We start from the raw sequence: 12,905 nt of genomic DNA, 5'->3' as shown, positions 1-12,905 counted from the left end.
GACACTTTTATTTGCGAGTTAGGTTAGAAAAAAAGAAGTTTCGTAATAGCACAAAAAGCTGATTGCAAGTGAAAAACGTAGTAAAATTTGTTAAAACTTGTAAGCAACTGTAAGTCAAACACACTAACTTGTGTAGGTTCTCCACAAACTGCCAAGTGAGCAACTCTTCGTGAAATTTGGCTCCACAGTTCTTCATGCAAGACTCGGCCACTGACAGTGCAAAGAGACAGACATTGGAGTTCTTGTCCATAACCTTCTTGGACACAGCCGAGGCCGCATACTTGGGGGTCACTTCGCCCGCTCTCACTGCATCACACAACTGAAGAGTGGCATCCCAATCTGGCTCAAGTAGGATCTGGCTGGTCGCCTTGTCCAACAGTCTGGAAGAAAAAAGCATGGAAATCAGGGTAGTTTTACTTATTCCTATCGAAATAAAGTCGAAATTGGAAAAAAAATATATAACTGAACTCGAGATTATAACTAATATAGAGACAATTCAACCTAGTAGCACCAATCAAAAACAGTATCATTTCCAGCCCGCTAATTCGAGATTCACAAAGTCGACTCGAATATGAAAAGACCCAAATTTTACACCCAAAGCTTTTCTCTAAGTAAGAGAAACCATCTATCTCACCATTGGAAGAAAGAAAACAACTTGTAGTTCGATTCAGAATATTCCAATTATGCAACCAAAAGTACACAGAATCCCTCATGAATATGAGATTCCATTGCTTACACAATATAATACTTAAAATGTCAAAAAGCCGTATTATTGGTTGCACTGTTGACCAATCAAATGTCTGTTTTCAGATCTGTTGACCAATCAAATCTGTGCATTCTGGTTCTTGGTTGTATCTGCAAACAGGAAGGGTCGCCTAACACGTATCTTCATTTTGTTTATATCCAGTACTCGGCGGGAAGGCCCCCTTGGGCAGTTTTTGGTACGGAGAGCCGGGCAAAAATTCCATGCCTGATATTAATGGGCAGTTTTTAATTAGTGCGAAGAACCGAGAAAAACTACCATTTGCCCAGCTATGTTGGTATGTTAAGCCCTTTTGCGACTTTAATGGGGTTGTCCCACAGGTCGTCAAGTTTACAAGATAATGGCTTCGAAGGACAGTTAAAGAGGTAGTCGACTAGCGTTACACTTTGAGCAATTGTTCAGCAACGACATAAAGCTAACTTTTTGTGTGCGAAAGGTTGTTTTTTTTAAGCTAGTTCTTGAGTTTAAAACTTTCGGCAAGCGTTGTTTTTTATAAGTCTCGACCAGGGGCTGATTTAGGGGGGGGCGGACGCCAAAAATATACTAACTTTGAGGGGGAGCGCGCGCCAAAAAAACGCGAATTTTTTTTTCAAAATTTTTCAAAAAGTGCCCAAAAACGGCTTTTTTGACTGTTTTTTCAAAAATTTGCCTGCGCCTCGGAACTTACACTCGCATCTTTTGCCTTCTGCAGGATCGAAAATCGTGATAAAACAGTAGAAGTTAAGTTCCTCAATGTAAAACCACCAGTAGCCCCCTCAAGTCAATAAGAACGGGGGCTACTTAAGCAAAATTTGTATTCCTTCTTAAGCAAAATATCGCCGCGTCTCATATGATCCGGAAGCATCGAAACCTCTCAAACTCAAATCGTTGCAAAATTTAGCCAAAATAGGGGCAAAACAGTACTTTGGTAGAGCTCGAAAAACAATTTGGTCGACCTAAAAAAAAAAGTCGTCAAAATTTTGGAAAATTTTTAGAAAATCCGCCCCCCCTCGAGAAAATCCTAGATCCGCCCCTGGTCTCGACAATAAGTTGTGCTTGGCATGGTAGTCACATCGTTCTTGTTAATGACAGCCAGTTGTTTGCTAAACATTTTATTATGTTCCTTAGCGGGCAGCTTTTTGAGTTTCACATTGAAGATGCTTAACTGTAGTCAATTTTGTTCAGCCAGTTACAATTCTCAGTGCCGTGTTTTGTCGATCTTGAAGCTCATCCCAAAAAGATTCATTTAATGAAGGTTTCCACCAAACACGAGCTGCGTAATTCAGAACAGTACGCCCAATGTCATTATATTAATAATTTTTTGCTGCACCCCAGATTGTGCCCGAGAGTTTTCCAGTAAGTTTTCAGGAAGTTCGTTTTCACCGTGGTAATGTGTTCAAGGAGGATCAAGAAGTTAGCAAAAGTGGGATCTAAATTTTAGGTTTATGGATGGTAGGTAATGGGTTAATTCTCCGCACTAACTTAGCATTCGTCGTGGATGATAAACGTAATGAATCAATGAGTTTTTCTAGCGTTACAGTATTTATCGAGCAACTTCCAGTCAAAACAAATTCATAAGAAGCGAATTAGAACCTGAAATCTCAACAATAAACTTAACAGATACCGGCGTTTTTTTGCATGCATATTGATGAAGAAACAATTTCTTAATTTATCAAGGATAGCCAGTTGCTGTGCAAAAAGCACAGAAAGTTGAAACCGAACAGACTGAAAAATAAAAATTAATTCAAAAGAAAAAAATTTTCGGTATTTTTTTAGGAAGAGCGATTGAATTCAAGACAGAACGGTCGGTAACTATAGTTAAAATTACGTTGAAATTGCAGTAAAAAAGGACGGTACAAATATGATAGTTGGTTCTCTAAATAGTAGATGGAGTCCCTGTAGGAATTTTTTTTGTTCTTAAAAAGTTTCGGAACAGGTTCAGAATTTGTTTACTTTTGTTTTTGAATCTTTCTCAAAAATTGCGGGACCCATATTTCATACTTGCTTTTTTTTTCAGGTACCCAACAATCATACTTGTACCCAAAAAAAACATATGAGACAAGCCTCACATCAAACTTCGACTTACTTAGTCTGACAAACAAAAAATCAAGCTAGTTTTTCCCGATAAAGACAACTTTTTCATAATCTCAATCACGACTAATAGGGACTAATAGGGCTTGAGGTCGTCAGTTTTTGTTCGAAAAAACGGACCCTACGCCGAAGCTCCTTCCACTCATTTTCAGTTGACATGGTCGGAACAAAAAGCCAATAAATCTTAGCCCGATAGTTGTTCATTTAACTAACCTGTCAAAATTTCCAGTGCTAAATGGCATTCTTCAGAGTTCAGCTTAAATGTCAAAATTTTGGCATTAAACTACAACTTCAGATCTGAAAATAATTAACCGATGAGAAATTGAACGAGAACATCACTCCGTTCAACTGAAGCAGTCTTAAAATAGAACTGACGTTAGAATACTAAAGCAAAATGAAGTCCTTCTCAGCCACACACCACAATTGGAACGATCGTTCATCGTAAATCATTGTTTCAATTCAGTGATGAACATTTAAATTTAGACAGGATGCATTGTGCATGTAATTGCATTTCTGTCTCAGCCTGAGCGTGAAAAAACTCAACAAACTGTTATTTGAGGAAAACAAAACAAGGGAGACTTGGTCAATTTTCCAACCACTGGGGATGTTTCCTTTTTGCATAACTGCCATCTGATTACTTTTAAAATTCAAGGTTCGAGCATGGAAATTTACATGTAAAATGTTTCGCAGAAGATTAATTATGCGAGAAAACAGTTTAACATTCAGTCACAACACAGAGAAATAACACTGTATTTTGTTTCCAACCGACGGATGAACCGAATAAAAATTTTAGTCACTTTTATTTCGAGATGTCCGCAATTATTTCAGATTCAGGGCAGAAAGTTTGATACGTGATTAAAATTTTTTTTTTCAAAACTCGGGTCTTTTGTTATGCTGCCCAAAATTACCAAATCGTGGAATGAGCAATATGTTTAAAATAAAGCTTCAGAGCTCCCTCGCATTTGTTAATTTCATCGGATCTCTTTCTATGTCCCCCCTCGGGTACCTAGTAACGAATATGCCCCTTTAAAGAAATAACTCCACGGTTAAGCATAAGAGAATTTTATACCTAATAATGAATATCCACCTTTGGCAAAAGGGGTGATATTGTTAAAGAGATCCATTTCAACCAATCAGAATCAAGCTTTATGATCCAGTTTTCAATAAGTAAAACAATGAATTTCGAGCCATATAACAGACACAAAAAAGCTTTTAAAGTGTTATTTGGCTACTTTATCGAAAGGTTGCTTGTTTATACATTTTCGGTAACCGCTCAAGGACTTCGCATCTTTGAAAAGCTAAATCTAATCGCTACTCCCTTCTTCACAATATATTATAGACACATAGGGGAAGCAGAGCTTCGCACGACTTGCTATGCATAAAAAAAAATCAAGAACAATTTCCAAAAACTTGAAAAAAAATACATCACACACTGGAAAATTAGTTGAAAATTCAAACCAAAAGGTCGATTATAATACAACGAATTGGTATGCTAAAAATCGCCAAAATCTTAAAAATGTGTCTATAACTCTACTTGCGATACAACACAATTAAAGCATGTGAAATTATCGGACAGAAATTGAGACAAAAACAAAATCGATCTTCCAAAAGCTTTCATATAGCTGTCTTGAAGGATGTTCCTTGCACAAAACACGCCAAGTTACACAGTTGAATTAGCATCGAAACATAATTTAAAAAGCGGTTGCAAAGCCTACAATTCTTGAGAAGACACAAGCTGAGCCGATTTAAAAAAAAACAAACGCAATTAAGTCTCCCCTTCAAAACATTTCGATTAAAACTCTTTCTGGTCATCAAAAGAATCAAAAATAGATCGCTTAACCATAATACTATAATCAGAAATGTTTTAGGCCGAGTTAAAAGAAAAAAATAAATAAAAAACGAAAAAAACGGACATTCTGAAATCAGAGTTGGTAAATTTACAGCCAACTTAAAAACAAACCAGCGTGTAACGCACCATCGGTGCTTCGAATTTTTAACACCGCATATAAAACCGCATATATTGGAAAAACGATTTGCATCCTTTGAGTGTACTATGGCAGCACCCAATTAAAGGATTGGTAATTTCAAATGTGAAAAAATTCTATTCTATTTCTTTAAATTCAAATTTTGAAAAACCAAAATTCTGTGTCGTTTTTATCTCAAAACCTGAATCTTAAAATGACATAAAAACGTCTCATCTCGTAAACGTTAAGCAATTGAGCAGTCGCATTTGAACGCAAAATTTGCAATTCTTGAGAAAAATCTCATTACCCAGCTACAGTGTTGGGAATTTCAAATATTGAGTTTTCTCAAATTAAATTTAAGATTTCTGAAATATTTTTGAAAAAATCACAACTAACGTCACATCTCGAAAATTACAAGGATTTGAGCAGTCGCATTTGGACGCAAGATTTGCAACTTGGAACTCCTAAGATGACCCTCGCAGTCCTAACTACAGGGTTACGAATTTCAAATTACTTTGAAAAGTTTAAAATTTGAGTTTTCTGTTGAAGTTTTGAAAGAATCACAAAAAAGCCATATCTTGAAAACTAGAAATATTGGAGTAGTAACATTTGAAGGCAACATTCGCGGCCCATGAGCGTACTCTGACAGCCCCCAACAGCAGGGTAGGCAAAGTCAAAATTTGAAAAAAAAAATTGAAGTTTCCTGAAAACTTTTTAAAAAATAACAAAAAACGTAATATCTCGAAAACTACAAGAATTTGAGCACTCATGTTTGTAAGCAAAATTCGCAACTGCTGTACCCTGGTTATAAATATGAGAATTTAAAGAATTTTTTTATATCTAATTTCTTTTAACAATCTAAAAAAGACATGAAAAACGTCTCATCTAGAAAACAAGAGCAGTCGCATTTTTACGCAAGATTTGCAACTTGGAACTCTTGAGAGCACTACAACATTTCTTTTGAATTTTGAAAATCTAAGTTTTATTTAAAAAATGAGAAGAAATATGAGCAGTCTTAATTTAAGGCAAAAGTTGCATTTCCTGAAAATTCCCTAACAGCCCTTAAGTACAGTGTTGAGAATTTCGACGTTGAAGATTATTTCTGATATTGAGTTTTCTGAAAATTTTGAAAAAATCCAAAGAAAAATCGCCGTATCTCGTAAACTAAAAGGTTTTGGGTGTTCAAATTTGGAGACCATATTCGCAACCCCTGGAGAACCCTGACAGCATCCCACTATTCTGTTGCTAATTTCAAAATTGATGAAATAATCCTGGAAATCAAACTGGAAAATTGAAAAGAAATTCTTCACAATTGCAATACACGGCATAGCTTAAACGTGCAAAAACTCTTTCGTTAAACATGCAAAAAAAATACGTTGAAAAAGCTTAAACGTAGCAAGATAGTGAAGCCCACATTTAAATATATAATAGATAGATTTCGTATAGAACCTGCATTTAAAAAGCAGACACGCTCAAAACTTGTCTGTTAGCTGACGGAAGCACAGATAGAGTTGGCCAACAATTTCAATCATCATATGAGCAAAATTATTCATGGCAAAAGTCTTGTACCCTGTTGCAAAACCATTGCTTATCGCAAGGGTAAAAGGATATAAAAACTTTGAGGCAGACACGATTTTGACGGATATACGGATTTCGTTATCTACGCAAGCTTTTAATTATACTGAAATTTTAACTATACTGAATTTGTTACAATCAAAACGAATAAAACAGCGGCTACAAACTAGCTACTGAAAAAAATGTAGCACGATTTTGAAAAAAAAACAGCAGAAAAGCCATTAAAATCGAACTGAAAAAAAATCCAATAAGGTTGGAAAAAACGAAATGATCTTTTAACAAAAGCACCGCTAAATAAGCGCAAAAACCAAAATTCAATGGAAACCTCTAAATCCAAGCTAATCTGAACCGAAAACAAACATAAGAACTGTTTAAAGAAAGTTGCGGATAAAGTTGGAAAAATATTGATCTTATAACACAAGCGTTGCTTGCGACACCTAAAGATAATCAATTGTGAAAAACTTTTTGAAATATTTAGCTTCATTTTAATTTCAGTTGCAGTTCTTTTTTAACTACCTGAATAGCCATTCATAGTGACTTTTTTAAAAAAGAAAAGATGGATAGATCAAATTGACTTCACGAATTTTTCCAAAAAACCTATAAGATACTCTTTCGCCAACTTTTTTTGAGACATTATTTTGAAAAAATGTACAAAGATTACACAGTCAGGAAGTTTTTGAAAGGTAACCAGCACACTTTCATTCTTGAAAACTTTAAATTTTTATATGCACAAAGTTGATATAAATCATTTTCAACACAAGCGAAGCTGAGCTTCGCATCACTTGCGATACGACAAAAACATTTGAAAACCATAAAATTTCGTATATCTCAATGAAATTTCATTATAAGCAAATAAATTAGTAACAAAACAGAACTTACGAAGCCGAAACAGAACGATAATCTTTGAGCAGACACCAGTTGAGCCGACAGAAAATGATTTCGAAAAAACGTTTAAGTCCGCCCTGAAACTACTAAAATGAACAGCACTTGCAACCACAATGAAATTGTTTACAGCACAAAAAAAGTATCAACTTATTAGAAGACACTTGCTCTCCTCTTCCCAAGTGTAAAAACAATCCAAAACTCTAACGCGTTTTGCATATACTGAGTTAAAATACAAGGAGCTGAAACGAAGTAGCTTTTAGGTTAAAAAACATATGTTACGAATGGAATAGATAAAAAATGAGAAGATAGCCAACAAAAACTTGGGAAAATAGCCAATGAACAGGATAACCAAAAAATTATTTTTTTTTTCCACTCTTGAAGAAAAAAACGAAAAGAAAGAGCACTGAAAAAATATAGACCAGATGAATCCAGAAAACTTAAAAGAATATTCTTTATTAAGAATCAAAAGGACTTTCTTGATCAGTACAACTCAAGTGAAGCAATAAAATTCTGAAAAGCAAATTTCGCAAACAAGCAAAAACGGCAAAAATAGTTCTGATAAAAGGAAACATAGCCAACTGACAGTTGGAAAAGAGTAATGAACGCAAGGAAACTGAAAAACAAACTGACTTCATTTATCAAACACTTGAATTTCGAAGAAAAAATATAAAGGCCTTAAAGCTCTTTGAATTTGTAAAAAAAATTATGATGGACACCTTTTTGCTTCAATTACCCCAATTGGAGAAAACTGGATCAATAGGTTTTATTTCGCTGGGAAATATGGAAATGGAAAATAATTTCCATTTTCGAAATTAGAAGTCGATCACGTTTTCCGTGACCTTAACACTTTTGCTGTGCGATAGTGGAATTTGCCTTCCTTTCAAAAATGGAAATGTTTTGAACTTTCACAAAAATCACAAGTCAAACCGCGAAAAATCAAAATTGAGCGTGAACAAATTTTAAGACTTTTTGCAAAAAAAAAACTGTATAGAAATAAATAAACAAACCAAACTTTCTTCAAAATAGATAGAGGCGAATCGAAGCCATACAAAAACAAAAAACAGAAATCGGAAAAAAATTGAAAAAAAAAATGAAACAAAACTAGGCGAACCAAAATTTCTGCACGTCTCGATAAAATAAAACTAGAGGCCAGCTAAAGCTGGAGGTACGTGTTTACACAGGCGAAGTTGCGCTTCGCATACACGAGCAAAAATATGACTGATACTGGGAAAGACTGAATTAGTAAAACTTTGAGTCTACAAAATTATGACACAATAGCAGTAGTAGTCAGTTTGAAAAAAAAAATTACCAAATAACATGCCTCAATTTCAAGAGCGAAAGCATTTTAACTAGCATACGAAAAAGTTCATTTAAAACATCCGAATCTGCCAAAGTTCGAGCCCTATTATTTTGTTGCGGGTCTCCTTCCCTACCTCTACGCTACAGATCGATGATACCTTGAAGCTAAAGTGCTATTTGTAATAAAATAGTCTGTGTTAATATCCTTGGCATAGGCTGTTTTTATTAGCTGGTTATTGATCAAAATGAACACTTTCAAAATGAACACTAAAATTAGCGACTTAGGTTAGAAATAAAGAGAGTTCATACTATCACACAAGCTTTGCTTTTATGAAAAAATTTTTAATTTGTTTTATTGGCGCAGGACGAAATGAAAAATTTCAAAAATTGGACTTAACTCAAAACTTGAATCGTTTCTCTGCTAAAATAAATAGTGCGAAGAGTGAAAAAATTAAGGAGTCGCCAATTCCGCCAGAAAAAAATCTCGCAACCAGTTCTTTTGATTGAATTTTTTATCTCAGATTTGATGGAGTAGTTTTCAAGAAAATTCAAAAAGTTTCAACAAAAAAAGTCACAAGTTACAAAACTTGCTTTCCCGAAATCCAAAACTTTTGTCTGCAGCAAGCAAGTCGTGACTGCTAAAGTAGAGAAGATTCCCAAAAACGGGTTTCTCGATTGAACACTGAACCTGAGAATTGGCACGATAGTTTTCGAATAAATCAAAAAGTTTTCAAAAAACAGCAAGTTTCAAAAAAAATTTTTTTGAAAACCATAATTTTTTCAAAAAAAAAAAAAAGCAAAAACAAGTATAAAGGTAGCACTTTAAAAACCTGTTGTTTCGGTTTAACCAATTATATCAGGTTTGGCAGGAGAGTCATCGATAAAAGTCAAACAACGGTCAAAATCAAAATTTTTCTTTTTTCCAAGGCCATTAGTTTAAGTCTGAAAAAAATTTGGCAAAGACTTGTTTTCAAAGGAGCTTCACACAAACCATTCTATTGAGTGATCCCAGAAACTCAGATGTGGGAGAGTAGTTTTCGAGAAAATTCAAAAAGTTAAAAAAACAGTCAGAAAGAACGAAGAATAAAAAGAGCATTTTCTTTTATGCTCTTTTTATATCTCGTTCTAAATCGGATAAAACAAGCAACCTAAATAATATTACACAGAGGTGAAGCAGAGCTTCCCATCAATTGATATACAAAACAAACAAAAAAAAAACAGTCAAAAAAAATTTAGATAATGAAAAAAACTAGGTGAACCAAAATTGACCTTCATGCAGAGCTAAAGCAGGAGGTACTCGTGTAATATTGACTGAGTTTGCTTTACTGATGCGGCATGAAAAGCGTGATTTCTTTGCCTTGGACTTTGCCTTAAAAATAAGCTGTTTCTCTACTAAAATAAGTGAGAAACTTTTTTTGAGATAATCAATTTTCCCAAAAAGATAACATTTCTCTTATAAAAAGTTATGGAATCGCTGCTTCTGCATGAACACTTATCACAGCCCGTTTACCAATGATTTTTTTCATTTCAGATTTGATTGTAAGATTTTAGAAAAAATCAAAAAGTTTCTGAGCGGTCGAAAGTACTAAAAAACGTTCAAAAGACTTGCCAAAATACATAACGTTTTTCTGCAAACCGTTTAAATCCAAAGTCTCAGGTACGGCAGGGTAATTTTTGAGAATGTTGAAAAATTCAAAACGATCAAAAAAATCAAAAAATTGACTTTCCAAAGGCGATAAGATCTTGTGTAAAACTTTTTCAAGTGTCCACTAATGCACAGGAGCTTCCCACTACCCGTTATCTCATTGAACCCACAATATCAGATTTGGCAGAATAGTTTTCGAGAACAGTCTAAATCTTCTAAAAAACGGTCATAAAATCAAAAATTTTACTTTTCCGAGGGCCATAACTAAGCCCTTTCTGAGAATTGAAACCAGAATCTTAGGTAAGGCAGGGTAAAAATCGGTCAAAAAACTTAAAAGTTTGACTTGACTTTTCAGAGGGCGATAATTTCTTGTAAAACTTTTTGTTGTTAGTGTTTTCTAATGCAGAGGAGATTCCCACTAACTGCTGTCTCATTAAACTCACAATATCAGATTTGAGAGGTTAGTTTTCGAGAAAAGTCGAAAAGATCCACGAAACGGTCAAAAATAAGAATTTTGACAATTCCGAGGGCCATAACATAAATTAATCGTAGCCGATTATGCAGGGGAGCTTTTCAAAACAGTTCTGTCCATTGAAACCAAAAACTTAAGTATGAGAGAAAAATTTTTCGAGAAAACGAAAAAAAAATCAAAAATATGGGACAAATATACACTTAAAACAATATTAAAAAATCGCTGGTAGAAAAAAAAACAATTCCAAGATGTCACAACTAAGCCGACAACAGATAAGCAGACAAATAGTAGGCCGATAATCTTTTTAAACAGAATATATCACGTTTGAAAATAAATTAGGTCCTGGTCAGACTCGATCCGAGGACCTTTGGCAGCCCAGGCATATTCGTTACCTCCAGGCTCGGTTGGCCAGGAATGCTGAGAAATTTGAATACATAATGAAACAAGGCAGAGATGAGTCCAGAAGAGTTTTGTGGACAAATTTGCTTACGGAAAAAAGCCTATTACCCGGTTGCAAAACCATTGCTGTCGCAAAAAAACTAGCGCAGACTAACAAATAAATGACTCATTGATTCGGTTACACTAGTTGTTTCACAAACTTGTAAGGAGACATAGCTTGAATCGATGCTAGTTCCAAAAATTTTCGTTAATTAAAGAAGGAACCATCAAGTTGGTTAAAAACGTGGGCTTTTTTCGCTTTTTACTAAGACCATCAAAAACAAAATTAAGCCAGTAATTTTAATTTCCTCGTGATAAATAAAAATATGAAAGGGAAATTTACATTCAAAACTTATTTTTAGCTGCTAAGTAACTAGACATAAGGAGATACACATTAAAACCAGCCCTCCTTTCCTCTGGAAACGTGGACTGGTAGGCTAGAACAGGAGGCGCTTCTGAGGTCACAAGTAAACTTGTCAAGTCACCCAAGCTCTTCGCTGATTTCATCCCAGAAGAAAAAGTCACGTGCTCATTGTTGTTTTGACTCATGGACAAAGACCCATTAATGGTCACAGTTGCATTCACAATCGTATTATTATTTGAAGTAAAAATGGGAGTCGTAGCACCATTGGTCAGATACTGAGCATGTGACACCGGGGGGTTATGGCTAACACAGGAGCTTCCCACTACCGGTTATCTCATTGAATCCACCATATCAGATTTGGCATAATAGTTTTCGGGAACTGTCTAAATCTTCTGAAAAAAACGGCCATAAAATCAAAAATTTTACTTTTCCGAGGGCCATAACTAAGCCCTTTCTGAGAATTGAAACCAAAATCTTAGGTATGGCAGGGTAGTTTTCGAGAATATTCAAAAAAAAATTTAAAAATCGGTCAAAAAACTCAAAAGTTTGACTTTTCAGAGGGCGATAATTTCTTGTAAAATTTTTTCTTGTTAGAGTTCGCTAATGCAGAGGAGATTCCCACTAATTGCTCTCTCATTAAACTCACAATATCAGATTTGAGAGGTGAGTTTTCGAGAAAAGTCGAAAAGATCCACGAAACGGTCAAAAATAAGAATTTTGACAATTCCGAGGGCCATAACATAAATTAATCGTAGCCACTTATGCAGGGAAGCTTTTTAAAACAGTTCTGTCCATTGAAACCAAAAACTTAAGTATGAGAGAAACATTTTTCGAGAAAACGAAAAAAAAATTAAAAATATGGGACAAATATACACTAAGAACAATATTAAAAAATCGCTGGTAGAAAAAAAACAATTGCAAGATGTCACAACTAAGCCGACAACAGATAAGCAGACAAATAAAAGGCCGACAATCTTTTTAAACAGAATATATCACGTTTGAAAATAAATTAGGTCCTGGTCAGACTCGATCCGAGGACCTTTGGCAGGCCAGGCATATTCGTTACCTCCAGGCTCGGTTGGCCAGGAATGCCGAGAAATTTGAATACATAATGAAACAAGGTAGAGATGAGTCCAGACGAGTCTTGTGGACAAATTTGCTTACGGAAAAAAGCCTATTACCCGGTTGCAAAACCATTGCTGTCGCAAAAAACTGGCGCAGACTAACAAATAAATGACTCATTGATTCGGTTACACTAGTTGTTTCACAAATTTGTAAGGAGACATAGCTTGAATCGATGCTAGTTCCAAAAATTTTCGTTAATTAAAGAAGGAACCATCAAGTTGGTTAAAAACGTGGGCTTTTTTCGCTTTTTACTAAGACCATCAAAAACAAAATTAAGCCAGTAATTTTAATTTCCTCGTGATAAA

The 12,905-nt window shown here is 34.9% G+C and overlaps 1 protein-coding gene across 2 annotated transcripts in view; it reads right to left on the bottom strand.

Moving 5' to 3' along the window:
* Positions 1-12,905, bottom strand: part of LOC134840597 (hepatocyte growth factor-regulated tyrosine kinase substrate-like) — a 73,442-nt gene that overhangs the window by 22,879 nt on the left and 37,658 nt on the right. The window contains exons 2-3 of one of the 2 annotated variants that reach the window (XM_063856515.1): positions 3,047-3,132; positions 129-380 (exon numbers count right to left, since the gene is read on the bottom strand). In XM_063856515.1, coding sequence (XP_063712585.1) covers positions 129-380; positions 3,047-3,075 — 281 coding nt within the window. In that variant the 5' untranslated portion in view covers positions 3,076-3,132. Of the gene's footprint in view, positions 1-128; positions 381-3,046; positions 3,218-12,905 lie in introns of those variants that run through there. The other variant, XM_063856516.1, reaches the window with a different exon arrangement.

Source organism: Symsagittifera roscoffensis, chromosome 2, assembly GCF_963678635.1.
Source record: "Symsagittifera roscoffensis chromosome 2, txSymRosc1.1, whole genome shotgun sequence".
NCBI lineage: Eukaryota > Metazoa > Xenacoelomorpha > Acoela > Convolutidae > Symsagittifera > Symsagittifera roscoffensis.
Note: the sequence above shows the minus strand (reverse complement) of the source record. Positions and strands in the feature narration are given on the sequence as shown.